Source organism: Caretta caretta, chromosome 2, assembly GCF_965140235.1.
Source record: "Caretta caretta isolate rCarCar2 chromosome 2, rCarCar1.hap1, whole genome shotgun sequence".
NCBI classification, from domain to species: Eukaryota; Metazoa; Chordata; order Testudines; family Cheloniidae; genus Caretta; species Caretta caretta.
In genome coordinates, this window is record NC_134207.1 from 146,572,094 (window position 1) to 146,595,838 (window position 23,745).

At 42.4% G+C, this 23,745-nt stretch overlaps 1 protein-coding gene across 6 annotated transcripts in view; it reads left to right on the forward strand.

Annotated features, from left to right (window-relative positions):
- Positions 1 to 1,358: 1,358 nt before the first annotated feature.
- NFX1 (nuclear transcription factor, X-box binding 1) overlaps positions 1,359 to 23,745 on the forward strand; it is a 253,243-nt gene continuing 230,856 nt past the window's right edge. For 2 of the 6 annotated variants that reach the window (XR_007355124.2, XR_012667101.1), the window contains exons 1-2: positions 18,721 to 19,065; positions 20,711 to 21,739. Coding sequence is in view for 3 of the 6 variants with exons in the window: in XM_048839500.2 (XP_048695457.1) it covers positions 18,930 to 19,065; positions 20,711 to 21,739 (1,165 nt within the window). In the remaining 3 variants the exon portion in view is untranslated. Of the gene's footprint in view, positions 1,428 to 18,720; positions 19,066 to 20,710; positions 21,740 to 23,745 lie in introns of those variants that run through there. The other 4 variants (XR_007355121.2, XM_048839498.2, XM_048839501.2 and 1 more) reach the window with 3 other exon arrangements.

Here is a 23,745-nt window from a genome sequence, read left to right on the forward strand (position 1 = left end):
TAAGCAATCAGTTTGCAAACATCTAAAAGAAAATAAGGTGATAAGTAACAGTCAGCGTGGATTTGTCAATAACAAATTGTGTCAGACCAACCTGATAGCTTTCTTTGACAGGGTAACAAGCCTTGTGGATGGGTGGGAAGTGGTCGATGTGCATAAAATTGTGTGGCATGACCTTCTCATAAACTAGGGAAACGCAACCTAGATGGAGCTACAATAAGGTGGGTGCAAAACTGGTTGGAAAACCATTCCCAGAGAGTAGTTATCAGTGGTTCACAGTCATGCTGGAAGGGCATAACGAGTGGGGTCCTGCAGGGATCAGTTCTGGATATGTTTCTGTTCAATATCTTCATCAATTATTTAGATAATGCATAGAGAGTACACTTATAAAGTTTGCAGCGATACCAAGCTGAGAGGGATTGCAAGTGCTTTGGAGGATAGGGTTAAAATTCAAAATGATCTGGACAAACTGGAGAAATGGTCTGAAGTTAATAAGATGGAATTCAATAAGGACAAATGCAAAGTACTGCATTTAGGAAGGAACAATCAGTTGCACGCATACAAAATAGGAAATGACTTCCTAGGAAGGAGTACTGTGGAAAGCGATCTGGGGGTCATAGTGGACCACAAGCTAAATATGAGTCAACAGTGTAATTCTGCTGCAAATAAAGGGAATGTCATTCTGAGCTGTATTAGCAGGAGTGTCCTAAGCAAGCCATGATTAGGCCTTAGCTGGAGTATTGTTTTCAGTTCTGGGCACCACATTTCAGGAAAGATGTGGAGAAATTGGAGAAAGTCCAGAGAAGAGCAATAAAAATGATTAAAGGTCAAGTTTTCTAGACTGAAACATAATAACCATTTTCAAGTACATAAAAGGTTGTCACAAGGAAGAGGGAGAAGAATTGTTCCCTTTAACCTCTGAGAATAGGACAAGAAGCAATGGGCTTAAATTGCAGCAAGGGAGGTTTAAGAAAAACTTCCTGTCAGGGTGGTTAAGCACTGGAATAAATTGCCTAGGGAAGGGAATCTCCATCAGTGGAGATTTTTAAGAGCAGGTTGGACAAACACGTGTCAGGGATGGTCTAGATAACTTTGTCCTGCCATGAGTGCGGGGGACAACAAAAGAGTGCAGGGGACAAACTGCTATCAGATAGCAGTTTTTTTTACCATAGCAGTTTCTTACAATCCATTACGTATCAGTAACTGCTACAGTTAGCACGTTTCCTACACTACAACTGGCTCCAGGGCAGCGCGCTCCCGTCTCAGAGCTACGCCAGGCCAGGCCCCTGCCGCGCGCTCTTGGCCCTGCCTCCTCCCCGGGTTGTGGGTGTGGCCTACGTGGCGCCGAGAGTTCCCTTGGCCGGGAGTGGGACGGAGTTTGGTTAGGCGCGTGCGCGGGGCCGGCATGGCGGAGGCGCGGACGGGCTCAGGTAGGGCTTACGCGGGTCTTGGCTGTGACGGCGCTCCCCGGGGAAGGGCTGGGGACGGGACTTCGGCTCGGGGACCTGCCTGCCTGCCTGTCTTTAGAGCCTGCCCGTTGCGGGGTCTGGGGGCAGAACCAGCCCCGCCGGCGGCGCGGGAACCCAGATTGGCCGGCACGCGGCCCTGTGCGCTGCGCGAGCTCATGGCAGGGGTGGTTTGTCCGCGCGGGCACCAGCGAAGCCGCCTCCCCAGGTCTGTGCGAGCAGCAGCCTGCTCCTGGCAGGGCTCTTCTCCCCCACCGGGCCTTGCGCCCCGGCGCCGGGGGAGAAATGTTCCTGGGAAAGCATTAGGGGATCAGTGATTTGGTCTCCTAGAGCAATTTCTACGCCTCTGAGCTCGCTTCACAGCTCCTGCCAGCAATTTTTTTCCTAATAAAAAATTGTAGTCAAGTTGGGGGAAAAGTGAGTTTTTTCAAAGTTGAATTAACTGTAATTTTGCTGTATTGCAAAATCTTATCGGTGGGCACAAAGTATGATTTCACCATGTAACATAAGCAAAGACAAACAAATGCAAAAGTTTAGGAACACAATTATAAAACTGAGTATTTCAAAGTCTGGAATCTTCAGATGTCCTTATTCTTACAGCAACCTTGGTGCATAAGACAGTCCCTCTTCGTGATGGGATAAACGTTTGTTTCTAATCTAGTAAGTAGTGAGGTATTAGTGGAGGCCACTAAAATTCATTTTTAAATATTTGTTTTATTATTTGGGAATTTTATCTATATGAGGGAGTGTATGTGTGTGAGGTGGTGGGTGGAAGGAGCAGGCCCTGGGGGGTGGGGCAGAGGTTGGGGGGCGGGGGTTGTATTGCAGAGGGAGACTGACTCATCCTTACCACATAGCAGGAGATCCTGACCCATGGGACTGGGCCTAGCTCTCCACTTTTACTCCTAGGGGGATTCTGCATGCCTGCAGAAAATGTACAACCTCCTCCCCCAAATTCCTGTGCTTCCCTGCAGAAAACAATAGGGAAGCAAAGGGAACCCGTGCTGGGGGGGGGGGGGGGGGACAACCATGGGTGCAGGTTTTTTTCAGGGGTTGCTCCCCCAACAGAGGCGAGGCATGGGGTTACATGCCACTGCCCCCCCTCATTTCTGCAAGCGCAGAACTGCTAAGCTGAAAGAGGCTGCTGCTGACTCTGCAGCTGAACGCCACCTCTTAGGTCCTAGTGCCAGTGGTGCTCCCCTTTTGTATCCTGGGAGCCTTCCTGTTTTCAGTGCAACCGTGAGTGTGGGTGGTGGGGCTGGGTGAGGGGGTAAAGGGAAGGGATGGGGAGGGGTGGAATGGGGGAGGGGAATGGAGAAGGAAAGAGGATAGGAGAATTGCACAGGGAAGCGGGAGCCCAGCATGTGGCATCTCCTAGGCAACAGCTGGGGCTCCCTCCTTCAGCAGGCCCATCGAACCCTTACCATGACAAGCCCTACACTTGGACCCCTCCAATGAGCCCAGACCCCCCATCCCACTGATCCCCAAGCAGCTGCACCAGGACCCCCACCCCATCAAGCCCTACTCCCCCAGCACCTGGACCCCCTACTGGGCCCCATCTCCCCACATCCAGCCACCCGCCACCTTCCCCTCCCGCCCCACCCCCCACCCCCGGCTAAGCCCCAACCACCTTCATCTGGATCCCATGGAGCATCCCATTGCTCCTGCACCCAGAATCCCCCAACGAGCCCCTGTACATCCAGATCTCCCACTGAGCTGCCTGCACTCAGATTGCCCCACGCAGAAATCTCTCACCCCACATCTGTATCCCCCCACACTAAGCCCCTCTGCACTTGGATCCTGCTGGGCTGAGCCAGCCCAACCACTTCTGGGGCAGGCCCAGGGTGTTTCTGGGGCAGGCTCACTGCCAAGTCCCTGTACCCTGGGGCTTCTGGTGTTCTCCCACCTAAATACAGCCAGTGGCCTATGCTCCCCACTGCCATGCTGAAGCCACATTTATTTATTGACATATAAAATTTGCAGAATTTTAAAATATGGTGTGCATAATTTTTGATTTTTTGGTGCAAAATTCCCTCAGGAGTACTGCTTTGCAATTTGGGCTTTTCGATGTGGTAGAGACGGGTGTAACAAAATCCAATGGCTGAAGTTGAAGCTAGACAACTTCAGACTGGAAATAAGGTGTATATTTTTAACAGTGAGGGGAATTGTTACAATGGTTAGTGTTGATTCTCCTTCACTGACAACTTTTAAATAAAGATTGGATGCTTTTCTAAAAGATATGCTCTAGGAATTTTATCGACATTCTGTTGCCTATATTATACTGGAGGTTAGACTAGATGATTACAGTGGTTCCTTCTGGTCTTGCAACCTATGGATGTGTGGGGTGAGTTTATTTTATTTCATGTTAGGTGTTATTTTTAAGCTTTCTATGGAAGAGTTATATTGTATATTCTGAAAATATTAGTTGTTATTTCTCTCCCTTTATGTTTTTAATATTATGTTGCACGTAAGTAGTTAGGTTGGTGTCCTACGGTCATAAAAAATGAAAGACTCTGGTGATGGAGGTAAAGCTCAAAATATTAAAATCTTTAAGCTGGACTATAAACTGGACAGAAAGCTGGCTAGATTGTCAGGCTCAACGGGTAGTGATCAATGGCTCCATGTCTACTTGGCAGCCAGTATCAAGCGGAGTGCCCCAAGGGTTGGTCCTGGGGCCGTTTTTGTTCAATATCATATGATAACTCCTGTCCTTTTCCTGTCAGTGAACAAAGGGATTAGCTAGTACAACTGATATTGTTCCAGTGTTGTGTTGGTCTGAAACCTGATTGGGGGTGGTCAAAAGTTCTTGTAATTTGGTATGATTGGAGATGGCTTTTAGTTAGTTTTTTGTTAAATAATTTTTTTAACTTCTCATATGCTCCTCTGGGGAAGAGGTCCTAGTGACTGTAGAAGGTCATCAGGTTCTGCTAGCTCTGTCTGCAAACAAATACATGAATTTGTTATGGTAATGAATTATTATGTTCAGAATTTTGAAACCTGAAATTACTACCCAGTTACCTCTTTTTGTAATCTGCTGGTTCTTATCACAAATTTATCTATGGTTGTTTCTGGATCATGGAGATTTTTTTATTCTTTTTGCTACAGGTGATATACTGTAGCTATGTGACATACATAATGTGACTGAAACACTATCATTGGCAGATAACTCTGAAACTATATAAAATAAGGAGTACTAGTGACACCTTAGAGACTAACCAGTTTATTTGAGCATAAGCTTTCGTGAGCTACAGCTTATGCTCAAATAAATTGGTTAGTCTCTAAGGTGCCACTAGTACTCCTTTTTGCGAATACAGACTAACACGGTTGCTACTCTGAAACCTATATAAAATTACGGTGATCGTGAAGGTGGATAGTCTTCAGAATCCTGTATGTTGAGGATGGATTCTCCTAAACAAAATAAGTTAATGTAGTTATTTAATTATTATTACCATACTGCTCATTTGGTATTACTCATTGTATTCGCTGACACTCAGTACTGCTTTAAAGGTGAAATTGTAAAAGGAAGATCTGCCTATTTCAGCTTTTTTTTTATCACAACTGTAGCTAAAATGATAGTACCATAGAGTAACAACTATATTTTTTGCTCAAACATGAGAATTCAGGAATAGTCTAGAAGGAAGACAGGCAATCCTTGAGAAAGAAGTATGAAATAAAAAAGTTTACAAACCTGAAGATCCTGCATGTTCAGACATGTTCCTTTCCAACTCAGCTGCCTCCTGTGAAGGTACACTTCTCATGATGTTGTTTCACTCGGGCAACTAGGCCTTGCATCTCTTTGCTGCGCTGTTTTCATTTTGCACACATGCCTGTTTTTACCCATAGGTAGAGGAACTTCATTAAAATACTCCCAAACTGGGTCTTCTTTACAGCCTGCTGCTATTATAGGTTTTCCCTTCTAGTTAGAGAATGGTATGGTAGATCTCAGATCAATGAAGGCTACACTCAGAAAAGACCTCAAGACTCCTGAAATATGCTGTTCAAACAGTTTCACTTTTGTTTCTAGTGCCTACTCCCTTCTCACATTTATCTCCAGACTTCTTGTCCAGATCTGTTCAGCCCCAAACAATCTTCTATTCATTGAACTTTTTGAAACTTTGCACTTTTAGAGAGAGGTAAGGGATTGACTCTGTGTACACAAATTTGCAGAGGGACAATAACGTTGTTGTTTCTCTCCTCTATGTATGTATGTATTTATTTATTTTTAAAACATTTTTGCTGTTAACAAGCATGTTATCTCTGGAGACACAAATCCACAGTTTGAGAACTGCAAAACTGAGCATCTCTGATGGTATCTTCCAGAGTGAGCACTGAGTCCCATTGGGTAGATAGAAAGATTAACCTACATAATCTTTTCAGAAGCCCCTGAAACTCCATAAGATTGGGTCCCTAATCCATGAACTATTGGAACTCATTTACAAAACTTTTCTTAAACATTACATGAATATATTGTCTCATACTATAGAATTAGAATTTATAATCCCTATTCCATGATGAGACATCTTTGAACTATAATGTATGTTAATTAAAACTATTTTTAGATTGATTTTTGAGGAAAAAACCTGATTTAAATTTAAAAAAATCCCATTTTTAAAATCATTTATTTTTATCCACGCTGCTAAATACACAATAACACAGACATTATCTTCCCACATGTCTTTTGAGGGTCATTTATTTTGCAGAATGTTTAACCCTTTCTAGCCATGTATAACACTAGTCTGTAGAACCAGTTCCCACTCGCACAGAGGGAAGGACTTCTACGCCAAGTTCTTCCTGATACCGAAAAAGAACGGTGGTTGGAGACCCATTCTGGATCTAAAATCACTCAAGAGATCTGTAAAGATACAAAGCTTCAAGATGGTTACTCTTGCAACAATAATCCCATCTCTGGACCAAGGGGACTGGTTCTTGGCCCTCGACATATAAGATGCTTATGCATATCGCGATCCATCCATCCCATTGAAAGTTTCTACAGTTCGATCTGGTGCACGACCACTTTCAATACAAGATGCTCCCATTTGTCTATCATCTGCACCAAGAGTGTTCTCAAAGGTCCTTTCTGTGGTAGCCCCACACCTTTGCACAAAAGCGATTATGATATTCTCATATCTAGACAATTGCCTGCTCTAAGCACTCTCCTTCGACACTTTGAGGGCCACAAAAAAGACCATGGACTTATTCCTTCAGCTGGGACTATAGGTAAATGTCCACAAGTCCACAGTAGTGCAGGACAACATCTGGAATTCATAGGAGCCTACCTAGAAGTGGTAGCGGCCAAAGCCTGCCTTCCATCACAAAGATTCAACACCTTAGCCAACTTAATCTCAACGATCCAGGCCAGCCATAAGACCTCTGCCAGAAACAGTCTTCATCTACTGGGACATATGTCAGCAGGCACCTTTGTAATAAATCATTCAAGACTTCACATGAACTGCCTTCAAGGATGGCTCAGAACAGCATACGTACCAAGCAAACACCGCTGAAACAAACTTCTGTTGATGCCCCCATCTGTGGAAAAACTCCCTTGACTGGTGGAAAGACCCTCACAGTATCTGTGCAGGGGTTCCCTTCACTCAACCACCCCCAACATTAATACTGACAACAGATGCATCCCTATTTGGATGGGAAGCCCACATGGACACCCATGCTATTCAAGGCAAATGTTCCCCTCTCAAATTCACACTACATGTCAACTTACTAATGCCTGCTCATGTTTCTTGCCGCTCATCAGGGGCAAGCATATAGAGATAGATAGGTTTCACATAAACCGTGAGGGAAGAGCAAGATCACCTTTCCTGTGTGGCAAGGCAGTGAAACTCTGGAATTGGTGCATTTGCCACTGCATCAACATCTCAGCAGCTTACCTCCCAGGCATACAGAACGCTACAGTGGATGCTCTCCAAGGGAATTTTTCTCAGGCTCATGAATGGGAAATAGACCCTCCATTCTCCACAGCATATTTCTATGTTGGGGAGTCCCAAAGATAGATTTATTCACCACAACCAAGAAAAAGGAGTGCTTCCAGTTCTGCGCCAGGGCTAGCTTGGGTCATCACTCTCTCAGAGATGCCTTTCTCCTACAATGGAGCACAAGTCTCTTCTGTGACTTTCTGCCAGTTCCTCTGATATCCAAGGTCCTGTTTAAGATAAGAAGAAAGAGCACTTATAGCTCTCATCTGGGCAAGACAAACATTTGTCCGCCAATCACTCTCCAGCTTGTTCCTCATCTCCTCTTTCAGGATGCTGGCCAGATCCATCCAATATACAGGTTCTCCGACCCAAGGCATGGCTCCTCAATGGTTTTAAATCTTGGAAATGACCTGCTCTGAGGATATAAAGATTGTGCTGTTACATAGCAGGAAACTACTCATCACACATATATTCAAAAGAAGAAGAGATTCCAGCTCTCGTGTGACTTGAGGCACATTATTCCTATATCCTCTCTACTACACTTGTGCTACATTACAGCCTACAACTAAAAATGTCAGAATTATCTCTAAGCTGCATAAAAGTGCATCTTGCAGCCATCACCGCCTTTCATCATAAGATAGATGGTTATTTTGTGTTCGCCTATCCTACAATAAGATTTCTGAAGGGTGTGAGTAACCTCTTCCCACAAATCAGATGTCCCACTGTGGCATAGCATCTCAGACTTGTGCTTAGGTGCTTTATGCGGCCTCACTTCGAACCCATGGCCACAGGCTTTCTTGTGCACCTCTCTATGAAATCTGCATTCCTAGTGGCCATTACGTCTGCTTGGAGAGCAGGAAAGAGAGGGGCTGTAGTGGCATACCCCTATTTACAATCTTTTTCAAATATAAGGTTACATTATAACCACACCCCAAGTTCCTACTGATTTCAGATTTCTATATAAACCAGTTTATCCACCTCCCAGCTTTTTTTTTTTCCAAAACTGCACTGGAACAAAAGGGAGGCGACACTGGATGTCAGGAGAGCCCTAGCTTTCTATTTGGGTAGAACTAAGACCTTCAGGAAATCTCCTAGACTATTTCTTCCCATTGCAGACAGATCTAAGGGATCCTCAATCTCTAAACAAAGACTCTCTAGGTGGATATCGGATTGCATTACCTATTGCTACCTCGCTCATGACCTTCATTCTTTTTCTGGACTTCAAATTCACTCCACGAGATCTCTCTCCACTTCCATAGCCTTCGTCAAGAACATTCTGGTCACAAAAATATGCAGAGCAGTGACTTGGACATCTGCTCATATATTTGCTGAACATTGTGCAGTCACCCATAACTCCGCATCCAATGCCATATTTGGCTACACTGTCTTATCCTCAATACTAGACTCGACTGAAGCTCCACCACTCCATTAGGGGTACAGAGTCACCTAGAGTGCAGTGGCCATAGGGACTTTACTTGAAGAAGAGAGGGTTACTTACCTTGTCAGTAACTATGGTTCTTAGATACGTGTCTCTGTTTGTGCTCCACTACCTGCCCTCCTCCCCTCTGCTTTCTAGTTCTTACCAATGAGCTCTGCAGTAAAGAAGGAACTGAGGATGGTTTGCCCATGTGGCGTTATGTAGCCCTGATGCAGGGCACAAGACTGGGAGAGAACATCTTCAGGTTGAACAAACATTGCTATCTAAAATCTTGGTTCTGAGGCCGTAGGGCGTGAATACACTTAGTGTGGCGAACCCTTAGGAACACACATCTAGAAGAACCAGAGTTGTTACACAAGGTGAGTAACGCTCTCTTTTGTGAACTTTAGGTACTACAAAGCAGTGACCTACAAAATGATTCTAATAAAATATACCCTGCAGATAAAGGAATATGTGTTTTGTGTTCTATTTGAATAATACTTTTTTCTACTTAAAAATTTAAGAAAATTCAGAAACAAAAGGTTGTTTAACTTGAGTTGTGGTTTATCAAACTTTAAGATTCAGGAAACACAAAATTAGGGATTGAACTTCAACTGTTTTTTTCTTGTATTATATCATCACAAAAATCACATCATAGCCTTAACGTCAACCAAAATATGGAATAACTTTTGTTTTCTGTTTAATATGTATATATTGAACATTTCCTTATTACACTTGTGTTTTAACTTACAAAATGAGTTAGCAGTTTTCCCTCCAAACAGTATCAAAAGGAGTATCAGCAAAAACAAAAATTCCAAAACATCATTCTATGGGGAGAATGTACTTTCTGCAAGTATGTTACTGCAAATATAGAAAGTAAAACACATAACTGAATATTTCTTCATATGTGGGATACTTTGCAGGCAGTACAGATATGAAAATCAGGGAAAATAAACCTTTTTCTAGGGAAGTTTATATACAAAAATATTTTATCCAATCTTTTAAAATCTACAAGCTGAATAAAATTTTCCCATTAGGAATTTTGCATTATGAACAACTAAGATAAAACATAACTCCTTGCTGTGGGGAAGAAACTCTGCATTTTCACACCTGGCCTGATGACTTTGTCTCAATTACCATATATACTCGATCATAAGCAGGTTTGTTTATAAGCTGACACCGCCCCCTTCCCCCCAAGATGGATAAGTAAAAATGGAAAATTTTTATGACCCATTTATAAGCCGACCCTATAATTCAGGGATTGGCAAACTTTGACTCCTGGGCCATCAGGATAAGCCGCTGGTGGGCCGAGACTGTTTGTCTACCCCGAGCATCTGCAGGCATGGAGGTAAGCCTAAGTAAACAAAGTGTCCCAGCCCACCGACGGCTTACCCTGATGGGCTGGGACAGCAACTGGTGGGGAAATTTTGGGGGGTGGGGGGAGAGAAGCTGGGGGTCGGGGAGTAACCCCTGTGACCACCCCCCACACGACCCCACCCCTAGTCCGGGACCCCCACAGTCTCCCCATCCCATCCCTTCCCACCTTAGCTGGGGCGGGCCAGGGAAGAATGTCTCTGGCCTGGCTGGAGCTGCTGTCATAGACTGGGTGGCGCAGCTGCAGCCTGCTTTGGTGGGCTGGGCTGGGCGATGCGGCCACACTCTGCCAGCCCCAGAGCTGCAGCTGCTTCGGAGGCTGGGGGGAGAGCATCGTTGCCAGAAGCAGAGAGACTCTGGCCCCGCCTCCTCCCTTCTGCCTTTGCTGGCTGTGCTGCCTCTCCTTGCCCCTTCTGTTGGGGGGAAGGGGTGTGTCCCACCTCTCCCTCTCTATACCTGTTCATTAGCCGACCCCCTTCTCTGATGCTTCCCTTTTTTACTAAAAAAATTTGGTTTATGAATGAGTATATACTTTGATTAGTATCACAATTAAATTAAAAATGGCACTTCTTTTCCTTTTAATTACATGTAATTTTTTTATTATAGGGGGTACTATAACTTTTAATAATAAAAGCAATTAACAATAGAGTATGATATGTTAACATTATATATTAAAATTTTAAATTAAAGCTTGAAGTTAATTCAAAATTTTCAATTTGTAGTTTGGAATTGGGGATGGGTGTGATTTTTATAAAGATACAAAATACGATTTGTCTTGTTTTATGAATTGTAGTTGAAGGTTAATTCTTACCTGTCTCTCCTTTATAAGGTTTGATGGGGAGGAACTGCAACTACATTAAAAAATATTTATTATTTCTGATTACCTTATGAAAAACCCAGCTGCTGAAAACTTTTATTTTTCTTTGTCCTAGAATCATAGATTCAAGCTCGAAAGGGATTATTATTATTATCATCTAATCTGAAAAATCAGTAAAAAGCATACTGGTTTGGAAGCTTTTTGTACTAGTCTACCAAGGAGTTTCTAAACCTGTAAGGTCATGAGCTATTGAACATTTAAAATGTGGTTGTCAGTGTATTAAAAGTTTGGTCATGTTGTTTTACTTTATAAAAATTGACAGTTTCACATCTCAAAAAAAGTTACTGTCTGATGTTTGTTCTGCGCGGCTGGAAAGTTCTATTGTCCACTGAAAATAGTAAACTATGTAAAAAGTACTCATTTTAAAATAAATTGAATGTCCATCCCTTAAGATTGAAAAGATAACATTACAAATGTAATCCAAGTGTGAACTAATATAGTGCAGTATTTCTAAATCTGCATGCAAATAGCTCCAGACCCTTTGGTGCAGTGCCTAGTTTTCTTAAGTTTCCGCACTGGTGATAACTGACAGTTGTGTTGTCTGATTTCACTGCCTGCTGTTCAAAAACCTGTGCCTATCAGTGAAACTGACAGAATTCAGATAGATTTCCCCCTGCTGCTGCTTAGGTAAAGTTTGAACAGTATAGTACAAGCATTCAAGCTGTTCACTGGAGAGTAGGACTCAAAAAACAGAGGCTGAGTTGAATGCATTCTTTTGCAGTACTGGAAAGCTGAGGGGTGAAACAGGGCACTCCCAATCCAACTATGTAGCAGCTAGTGGGCTCTGGGATGGGAGAGAATATTCCTTCTACTTTCTAGAAGCCAAAGCTTGTGACGAGAGGCAAAGGGAGGCTTCAAATTCAGTCATCTTCTAGCCAGAGTCTAATGGAAAGATGGAGCCTGGTGAGGGTCCAGGGACATTTCCCTGGCAGAAGTCCCAGCAGTTTCATTTTGTCCCAGCAGCTTGGGAGCATGGTGGCTGGCTTATCACCTGTACATTGCCTGTAAATCTTTCCTTCCTCCATCTTTTGTGTCATACATTGAGTAGTAGGTTTAATGATATCTATAACTTGTCGCTGTGGAATCGTTACTCAACACAGAGCTCTGGCATTTAGTGGAGGTTCACTGTTGGTGAATTAAGTCTGAATGTTGCTGGAGTACACTTAGATCTAGGTGACAGGGCTTGAAAAGCTCACCAGTATACGAGTGGATGTTTGTGAGGTGGAAAAATGCGTGATTCGAAGAAGGAGATGTTCATAAGAATGGTGGGAGGAGATTCTGGGAGGGAAGGAAGGAAGGAAGGAAGAAAGACAGGAAATACGAGGGAGGAGGTAGAGGACACAAAGTAGGGAAAGATGAGAGTGGGAAGAAAAGAAAAATGATAGTGGAAACTGCTCAAGAAAAGATAAATCATGATCTGAAATAGGAAAGTGGAGTGAAACCAGGAAGGGAAAGAAGTTGTAAAAGAAGCAGAAAAGATGTGGTAAGTTACATTTAAAAAAAAAAAAGACATTATTTGACAATATTACATTTAACTGTGGGTACTCAAACGTGCACAACTGTTTTGCTTGAAGTGTTGGGCCACGTGATGTGGCAGCACATTTACTTTTCACATAGGTAACTAGACTTTGTCCTTGAACTGAAACATATTGTTTTTTCTCCGGTCCCCCCCAAGTTCTGTACTGTGGTTTCATCTTACAGCTATGCCAGAGGTTTTGTCTACACTAGAGATACTTGATGTAGTAACTACAATTTGAACTCACAGTACGTCTATAACACATTTTGCTTCCAGCAGTGACAGGTGTCATACCACTGCTTTGTGCAGTGGAGTTCAGAAGGATTTAGTAGGCCAGAAGACATGTACCTTTCTCTCCAACTTTGTGCTACTATCAGTAGTGCTACTCAGAGAAAACCATCATACTGGTGTACTGCCAGCTAGTCTGAAGCCAGTGTTTGGTTGCTGGTGGCCATCTGAGGAGATAAGGAGGATCAGGACCAGTTGAACTGTCACTCTCAAGACTTTAGTATATAAAAATATGATTAGCTGAGAGGCGTATAACTTTGAGCAGCACAGAGATACTTTAGAGACTTAAGGCCTACGACAATAGCAGCTCTGGCTTGAGGCTGAAAATGTATCTATTCTGTAGTAATCTACACAGAATCCTTAGTGCTTGCACTTCCAAGCTGCCCTAAATGCTACAAGATAGCACAGAGGCAACTTACGCAGTGTGAAATAGAAAAATAACTGCTCTCTTAAACTGGTGGATCAGAGGGATGAAGAGCTGCACTGCAGTGTGTCAGTGGTGTTGCTGAGATCTTCGTGGGATCCCAGCATCCAGACATGGCAGTGGAGATGGCAGCTGAGATTTTGTCAGGAAGGAGGGGAATACTGACAAAACTTTCTGTACTAGATATGCAGGTTTGATTATACTATGGACAGATTGGAGCTGTTTTTTCAAGCTTTGAGGCCAGAGAGAGTTTTCTGAGTTGTTACGAATGTTGCCATTAGTGTTTTGGTAAGCGAGCGGAGTGGAAGTATCCCCTTTTGTACTTGCTTTGCCATTTCCCACTCTGCTCTGCCTTCAGTTTTCCCTACCTTCCTGACATTATCAACAGCTGCCAGGCCCAGCACTTCTAATCTGGTTGTTCTGTAATTTCCAAACTTTCATAGATTCTAAGACGAGGAGGGACCACTGTGATCATCTAGTCTGACCTCCTGTATGATGCAGGTCATAGAACTTCCCCAAAATAATTCCTAAAGGATATCTTTTTGTTTTTTTTAAATCCATCTTGGCTTCCAAATCTTGACTTTTTCCTTAACTCTTTTCTCCCTTTTGATGCATGACCTGCTGTTCCTAGTTAAGATTGAAGTGCCTCGGTCAGTCTACATGTTGTTTGGCTGAGCCATATGTCAGGTACAGACTCAAAATGGTGGATAAACAGGGAAGATTATTGTAGTTATACAGTAGCCACAATTTAAATTCTTCCAATTTAATGCCTAAAAAACAGTCCTAGGCATATAATGGTAACAAAGGGATGACACATGAAAGTAAGGGAGAGATAGCTATATTTCCTATCCTGATAGTTGCCAAACCCAAAGTAAAGTTTTGGAAATCTAGCAGAGATACCAATTTTAAGACTTACTTTCCACAATCCTCGGTTGGATGTCTGAAACATTTCAGAAACCAATTTTTCAAACCTTGCAGTCATATTATGGGGGAAATACATGATTTCCCTCCACAGATACATAGGAGCTCACACTACCTTGCCGTTCATGGAACTGGTCCTCGTATCCATGTGAATAACTCTAGCACAGATTTATCAATCTTTGCCCTGACTCTCAAATTGCCTTTTTTTCTTGCTGTGCTTTGCCCTTCACAAAGCAGTTTGTGTGCTGTCTGTGTATAGTAAGTGACCATTAGTCCAGTTACACTGACCACCCTTTTCCTCTCCACTTTGTACCCACAACAGGATTGTTGAAGGGGATATCTTTTTACATGAGTAAACTTTGACATGATTTTCTACAGAGCCTCATGGTTGACAGAGTTGAAGGCTTTGGTCAAATTGATAAAGGCCATATACAGCTCCTGGTGGTATTGACATTTTTCCTGGATCTGCCTGGCTGCGCAAATCATGGTGGTGATGCCTCTTGATGGTCCAAGGTCACACTGGGACTCTGGAAGTACTTCCTCTGCAAGAGGGAGCAGGCAATTCAGTAAGATTCTAGCAAGAATCTTCCCAACAATGGAGAGGAGGACAATGCCTCTATAGTTGCCACAGATGGCCCTATCTCCCATTTTGAAAATGATGACTGTTAACATTACGTAAGTCAGTAGGGATTTCTTTAGTGTGCCAGATTTTGAGCAGCAGCAAATGAAGCTTGTTAGTCAGTGTTTCCTCCTCATATTCTGTACTTCAGCTGGTATTCCATCAGGACCTGATGCTTTTTGGTTCTTTATTTGCTTAATTGCTTTGCGGACCTCCTCAGGTGTTGGTGGGTTGGCAAGAGTTTCCCGGATTGGGTGCTGAATGATGGAGTTGATGGTGTTGTCAGTCACAGTCTATTCTCAATTTAGAAACTTTTGATAGTGTTTCTTGCAGTGCTTTTTGATGGGTTCGTTATCTTTAAGAAAGATACTACCATCTTCAGATCTCGGTGGTGTAAGGCCACATGAGCTTGGTCTGTAAAGGTCTTTGTCTCGCCAAAAAATCTCCGTATATCATGTCTGTCAATGAATGATTGGATTTCTTGTACTTTGTCCTCCCACCAGTCGTTTTTGATTTCTCGGGTCCTCCTTTGAACTTCAGCTTTGAGCTGATGGAAAGAGCTTTGCTTCAGACTGGATAATAGATGGTTTTGCCAGATGCAGAAAGCTTTTCTCTTCTGGTCCAAAAGGGCTGTGATCTCAATGTTCTTGGCTGCCATCAAGACTTTGACGACAAATAGCAAGGCCGATGGATTCCTCATAAGTCTCATGGATGGTCTGTTTTAGGGCTTCCCAGTCTTCTTAGACACTTGTGTTTGTCATTTCAAGGGGTGCATATAGTCAGTTTTTCACTGAGGAGTGCTTGGTAGTTCTCTTGGCACACTGTGGATTGAAGTCTTTGGACGTTGTATTGCCATATGTATGGTTTAGATTGCTTTCTATGTTTTGATGCAATCTTGATGAACATGACTGACCTCAACAGGCGGTGGTCAGTCCATTAATTGTTGGCTCCTCTCATGCTGTGGGTGATTTGGACATCTCTTAGAGCCTGTGTTCTTACAATGACTTAGTCTAGGAGGTGCCATTGTTTTGAGCGGGAGTGTTGCCAAGTTGTTTTGTACTTGTTGCTTTGTCTGAAGATGGTTTTTGTGATCACAAGGTTGTGCTCTGCTCATTTGCTGATTAGAAGGATGTCATTGGAATTGGTCTTGCCCACTCCTTTTTTCATAGAGCTACTCCATACATTAGAATCTTGGCCAACTCTTGCGTTAAAGTCCCCTAAGAGGATTACCTTATCTGTTTTTGGAATAGATGACTGACAAATCTATCAAGGTCAACGTAGAAGGATTCTTTCGGTTCTTCTTCAGCATTAAATGTTGGTGCATATGCACTGATTATGGTGGCAAATGACTTATTGACCAGTTGGATACAGCGGGTCCTAAGGTGCTTGTTAATGCCAATGGGGACCCCCTGGGGGGCCACGAGCAGGTAACAGTGTGTCCGCCAAAATAAATCAGCAAGCAGGGCTGGCATTAAATTCGCTGGGACCCAGGGCAAAAAACTGAAGCTGAAGCCCCACCTCCCGGGGATGAAGCCAAAGCCCAAGCAACTTAGCTTCTTGGGGACCTGGGAAACTGCCCTGCTTGCTACCCCCTGCCACCAGCCCTGGCTTTTAATCTGCTGGATATGCAGAAAAACAGTTGCTGTGGCGCAGGTGAGTTGTGGAATTTTTATAGCATGTTGCAGTGGTCTCAGAAAGAAAAAGGTTGAGAACCCCTGGTCTAGGTCACTGTAAAAAGTATTTGTAATGATCGTCTTGTCTTTCTGAGCATGCCACTTATTTAATATATATGGTTTGAATAGCTGATTACTGCTTAAGAAATGAGCATGTTTAAAAATTATCTTTGTACTTATGCATACATAGTGTATTATTGTTGACTTAAACATATTAAGAACACAAGAATGGCCATACTGGGTCAGACCAAAGGTCCATCTAGCCCAGCGTCCTGTCCTCCAACAGTGGCTAATGCCAGGTGCACCAGAGGGAATGAACAGAACAGACAATCATCAAGTGATCCATTCCCTGTTGCTCATTCCCAGCCTCTGGCAAAAAGGAATTATACTAAGGAATGCTTTTTAAAAATGAAAGGCTTGCAATTTGCTAAGTTTAAAAATATACAAGCTTATTTCATCCTAAATCATAAGAAGCTGATGTTTTCATTTTAGAGTAAAGCATGAGCTAATAACTCCTACAAATGTTACCTAACTTTAAATATTCTTAAATGTGTGTTTAAAAACAAACCCATAGGTTTATCTCTTTCACAAGGCGGGTGGGGGAATAAGTTAATATACTTCATTAGCTGAAAACTGTAGTAAGGAACTTTTTTTGCCCTTTTTTCTTTCAGGTCTTTCATAAAAGAAAGTAGATTAGGCAGAGTTTGTGTATCTGAAATGTTTAAGCTGTAAATTTCTGGGACACTGGCCATTTTGATCACATGCCTCTGTGTCATAGTATGTATTGCTTTTTTTTTTTTTTGGCGCTGGAGGGTGGATTAAAGGAAATTAAAAATCATCCTTACATGACCCTTGCTTCAACCTCAACTGTGTAGAGGTTATCTTTCCATAACAAAGTGCACACACCTGCAGAGATAGAATTGGAAGACAAGACCCACAGCTTTAGAATACACCCCTTTCTGCCACTTGTCTTGACCACTTCTCTGTTTAGCAATGGAAGGACCTTTTTTAATGTTCTAAGCTGCAATATGCTCGTGCAAATTTTTTACCCACTCTTGCTCCAGTGAATTCAATGACAAAAAATTCCATGGATTGGAAATCAGTATTTTTGCCTATTACACCCCAAACCACCCACAACAAAAATAGCTGTTAACCTTATTTAATCACAACCCGATTTCTTCAATTAATAAAGCAGCTGCATGAGTTTTCAAGGAGATACATATATGTAAATCTGGAGGGTTAAAAAAGTCAAATGACACCCAGATTTGAATTTTTTACTTTAGGCTAAATTCTTAATGACCTGTAACATTATCAAACAAATTTGAGTTTTCTTCATACTTCTTAAAAACATTCCCTTTTATCTTCAGAATAATTTTAGCAATTTTCTGACTAAACCAGTCTTCTAAACAAGAGTTAGTGTGACTGAAATAGGTCTCTGTTTAGGGCTGTCAATTAGTCGCAGTCAACTCATGCGATTAACACAAAAAAATTAGTTGCAGTTTTAATTGCACTGTTAAACAATAGAGTACCAATTGAAATTTATTAAAATGTATTAAATATTTTGGATGTTTTCTACATTTTCAAATATATTGATTTCAGTTACCACACAGAATACAAAGTGTACCATATTCCCTTTATATTATTTTTATTACAAATATTTGCACTGTAAAAATGATAAACAAAAGAAATAGTATTTTTCAGTTCACCTCATACAAGTACCATAGTGCAATCTCTTTATCATGAAAGTACAACTTACAAATATAGAGTTTTGCTGTTGTTACATGACTGCACTCAAAAACAAAACCATGTAAAACTTCAGAGCCTACAAGTCCATTCAGTCTGACTTCTTGTTCAGCTAATTGCTAAGAGAAACAAATTTGTTTGTATTTACAGGAGATAATGCAGCTCGCTTCTTATTTAGTGTCACCTGAAAGTGAGAACAGAGGTTTGCATGACATTTTTGTAGCCAGCATCATAAGGTATTTACGTCCCAGATATGCTAAACATTCAAATGCCCCTTCATACTTTGGCCACCATTCCAGAGGACATGCTTCCATGCTGATGATGCTCGTTAATTAAATTTGTGACTGAACTCCTTGGGGGAGAATTGTCTGTTTCCTGCTCTGTTTTACACCTGCATTCTGCCACATATTTCATGTTATAGCAGTCTTGGATGATGACCCAGCATGTTGAATACTTTAACTGTAGGTTTGACTAAACGCATAGAAGGTACCAATGTGAGATTTCTAAAGATAGCTACAGCACTCGACCCAAGATTTAAGAATCTGAAGTGCTTTCCAAAAGCTGATCAGGATGGGGTGTGGAGCATGCTTTCAGAAGTCTTAAAAGAGCAGCACTCTCATGCGGAAACTACAGAACCCAAACCACCAAAAAAGAAAATCAGCCTTCTGCTGGTGATATCTGACTAAGATGATGAAATTGAACATGTGTTGGTCTGCACTGCTTTGGATCATTATTGAGCAGAACCCATCATCAGTGTGGACACGTCCTCTGGAATGGTGGGTGAAGCATGAAGGAACATACGAATCTTTAGCACATCTGGCACGTAAGTATCTTGCAACACCAGCTACCACAGTGCCATGTGAACGCATGTTTTCACTTTCAGGTGACATTGTAAACAAGAAGCTAGCAGCATTACCTCCTGCAAATATAAACAAACTTGTTTGTCTGAGTGATTGGCTGAACAAGGAGTAGGATTGAGTGCACTTGAAGCTCTAAAATTTTATATTTGTTTTGTTTTTGAGTGCATTTATATAACAAAAAAAATTACCTTTGTTAATTGCGCTTTCACGGTAAAGAGATTGCACTTCGGTACTTGTGTGAGGTCAATTGAAAAATACTATTTCTTTTATCATTTTTACAGTTCAAATATTTGTAATAAAAATAATATACAGGGAGTACTGTACACTTTATTCTGTGTTGTAATTGAAATCAATATATTTGAAAATGTGAAAAACATCCAAAAATGTTTATATAAATAGTATTCTATTATTTCACAGCGCAATTAATCGCAATTAATTTTTTTAATCGCTAGGCAGCCATATCTCTGATAGAACATGGCTGCAACTTTAGCTATAGAGACACTACTATCTCTTCATCATATAAGACAGGAGTGGCAAACATATTGCCTGCCCAAAGGACCCACAGCTCCTGTAGAAATTAACAAAGGAATCTGCCTATAGCTCTGCCACGGTATAAAAGGGTTGGGAGGGAGTTAGTCAAAGTGGATGGAGTGGAAGAGTGAGATAATGACTGAGCCCCTACCCTACCTCCCTCCGCATCAGTGCCAAAATGCCCCTCAGCTTTGGCTTAGGACAGGGTCCTTCCCAGGGCTCGCCGCCCACGTGGGTCACCCCTTGTCTCTTTCCCTCACCCCACTCAATTCCTGCTGCCACCAATCTCCCAGCACTGGGATCAGAAGAACCTTCTTTCCAGACTTCTCCCTCATTGCCATTGCTGAAGGGCCTCATACTACTAAGTACAAGGAAAAGGAAGTTTTTATTACTACTACTACTACTACGCTCCCACCTTCATCCAGGAACCAGAACCTGGCAGGCAGAGAGGAGGAGGAAGAGTGGGGAGAAGAATCAACAAACTGGGTAGGGCAGAGGAACGAGAGGGTAGGAAAAAGGGGCTATGGTGGAAAGGAAGTTGATTAGAAGAAGAGGACACAAGGCTGGGGGGAGAATGCCAAAGTGAGGTTGGGTGGGGAGGTGTTGTGAATGTCCAAAGTGGGACAATGGGTAGGGAAAAGAGGGGACATTCACATAAAGAATGGAAGTCATGGGGTGAAGAAAGGAGGTTTCAGAAATACAAAGGGTTTCTTGTGAAAAGTCTTTAAATCTGGTATTTTACTTGGCTAGCTAAAGGATGCTGCACTCAGAAGACTGCAGAATTTTCTTCCTAGTGAAATTTTTACACTCAGCCCAAAACTGAGAAGGTGCAGAACAAATTTAACATGCCTGTAAGGCAAATAGAAAATAACTGTTTTCATATAAGCAATGAAAACTCCCTGAAAAAATCGAATTTCTGGATATTGGTCCTTATTTTGCAATTTAGTGTTTGGAGCAGCTGCACTATTCGGCCCATTGTGTATGCAGTAGATCTTGCTGTGGTACATCATTAGAGGAATTTTAATACTTTATGCAGTTCTGAACTTCAGTAACTCTCTTTTTTGTTTTACTTTTTAGGTGTATTAAACTTCAATCCGGATGCAGCTGATTTCATTCCAAGAGAGAGAGAGACTCCTGATGTAAATTGGAGAAGTCTGGGTAGATTGGAATCCAATAGGAATCAGAACAGAAATGATACTCTACCACTTCCTAGTCAGTCTTCTGATAGAGGCACAGACTATGTAAGCTTTTCCACAAAGCAACACAGCTTTTATAGTCCAGAAAGCCAGTACTGTAGCCAGCAAGATTTTCTCCAGCTTGCTAGTACCAGTAAACCGCATAAGAATCCTAGTTTTCAAAGCCAGCGATGGCACAGATCTAGAAGTGATAGGACATATACAAGAAACCGGATAAGGCAATCATCTGATGGTACAACCAACATGACAATTGTAGATACCACATTAATACCAAGGTGGAGAGTCAATCCTAAAGAATACAATGACTTTTGCTCTTCAGAGAGTGACAAGGAGGTATCTAGTGCAGATAATAGAGGGGCAAAGCCAAAGAAAACACACCTGATGCCTGTATCTGGAAGAGGCCTCAAAGAGAAGGGGAAGCAGTTACATGAGCGGGATAAGAGAGTAACATCTAAACAGCAGGATGGTATGTTTGAAAACATACCATCTCTGGATCTGACTCAGTCTGACTCTTCAGAAGCATCTTTTGGCAAAGCATTGTACGATGGATATGCTGGCAATAGTGATGAACAAAAAAGATATCCATTTGCGAACAAGAAATACTCCAGGAAGTCCATGTGGAGTAAACCCCAGTTAGGTAAAGAAATCCAGAAAAAACAAGATACTCACCGCAGTAAAAATACAAAAGCAGTTAAGAAGCCGCCTCTTACTTATACTCAAAAAGATAAAATTAGTGAGAGGAGCAAAGAATCAGGTGTTCACAACAATGATCAAAACTTAGGGGAATCAGTCAAATGTGGTGGAAGACAGCTTCACCTGCAGGTGGGACACACAACCTCCCTTCACTGCAATTGGACTCGGTATTGGAAAAAGCAGAGTAATGTACCAAGGAACAAGGAAACTCATACAGGTAAGTTTCCTGGACTGGTTTAGACCTTCAAATTAACGGTCTGGTCCTGTGAGATGAACAGTTTCAACGGATATTGATGTTTGTTGGTTGAAGATTGTTGGCATTTCACAGGAGTTGCTGAACACCTCACAGGGTCTGTTTCAAAGGATGCAAAGGATATTTAACATTCCTGTATTATATTTAAATGCATCTGTTTGCTATGTGTCTGGTGATTTTCCATAATTCCCACTTCATTATAGAAAGGTGGCAGCCTTTTCACAGGTTTTGTTTAAAGCTGAATTTTGCATCTTTTGTAAATCAGACTTCAAAATGGAGGTCACGTCAGGGACAAGAGTAGAATTGGGGGGAAAACGTGAAGTGATTTGAACAAGTGTTCTAAAGCTGGAGCATACTTAAATGAAATTATTGTCAAAGTTGCAAAAGTTTTCTAATGTTTTGTTGCACACAGAGAGGAGCCAATTAAGGGATGAGTAAAATGAAACTCCTATTGCTGGACTCCCCTTGTTGAGATCAAGCATATGGTACCAATAATATGTAATACTGGAAATACAAAAAAAGATATTATGCCTTAGTTTTGAAACAGTGGAGTGGAAAGGTGTGGCACTGACCATCAATAAGTAGATCACCAGCACAGTGTTCAGACTTTGTAGTGGAACTTGTGGAATGTCTTCAGTTCCAGGCTTTGGAACTCAAACAGATGTGGAGGGGACTGACTACCCTCCAAAACCACAACACTGATTTCTATTTTTCATCTAAAGAAATAGCTCCTTCACTCAGGCCTGGCCTACACTACAAAGATAGGTTGGATGTTACCGTGCATCGACTTACATGTGTGTATGTCTAAACTCAAATTTGATTGCTACCTGTGTATGCGCCCTCGTAAGGGTGACATATTAACACCCCTGCCCAAATGGCATTGAGCCATGCTTGACATACTGTGATTGATGCAGAGCGAGTGTAAATGCTGTGTGACCTATCTTGACCCTAACTGTCCTTCAGCAGCTGTCCAACAATGATCGCTCTGGTCACAATTGTGAACTCCACTGCTCAGGGGTCACAGAGACCGGAAGCCATGTCTCCCCGCCTTTTAAATCCTCATCAATTCTTTAAAATGCCTTTTCCTCATTTCCCACTTCGGCAGTTTTCCCTCATTGTGTACAGCTGCTCAACCGACCATGCCGGCTCCATGTGTGTCTGCCTGCAGTAGACATGAGGTATTGGATCTCCTAGACGTATGGGGAGAAGAGGCTGTGTAGGCAGAGCTATGGACTAGTCATAGAGACATGGATATGTATGAAAACATTACATAGGGGATGCAGGTAGCAGCAGCAGTGCCGCAGGAAAGCAAAGATGCTGCAGCAGGTATACTACAAGGCCATGGAGGCCGACAATTGAGCTGATGCCAAGCTGCGCACCTGTTGCTTTTACTACGAGTTACATGCAATACTTGGCAGAGAACCCAGCAGCATTTGCAGACCACTGTGGATACCTTAGAGGAGCCTGAGACAGAGACCCATATGATCAACAGCGAGGTGGAGATGGGAGACGTTGTAGGGGAATCCAGCTATGCTGCGAGCCATGTACTTCCAATACTCCATCACAGACTTGCCAGTCCTGCCAGCTGAGCACAGAGAAACCTGATGAAGTTAGCCAGACGCAGGTATTGACTCTTCATTGTTTTCCTTGTATGAGACGAGGTAGCGGTATACCAACCAGATAGTTGTCTGCTTCTCAATCCCCTGTATGGTTAGGTGGTGGCGGCGGCGGCGGCGGCGGCAGTGGCAGTGGCATGCAGAGCAGTTCATAGGAATGCTCTCAGGAAGATACAAAGAAATCTTCATGAAGACTTCATGGATGTACTCTGCAATCCCCTCCTGGAGGTTTCTAGGAGTGGCTGCCTTATTTATTCCTCAATGGTAGGTCAGTTTCCCATGCCACTCTGTAATGACTTCGCCTGGCACCGTTGCAGTTCACAGGCTAGCGGCATATAGTTCTGGGCAGCTTTG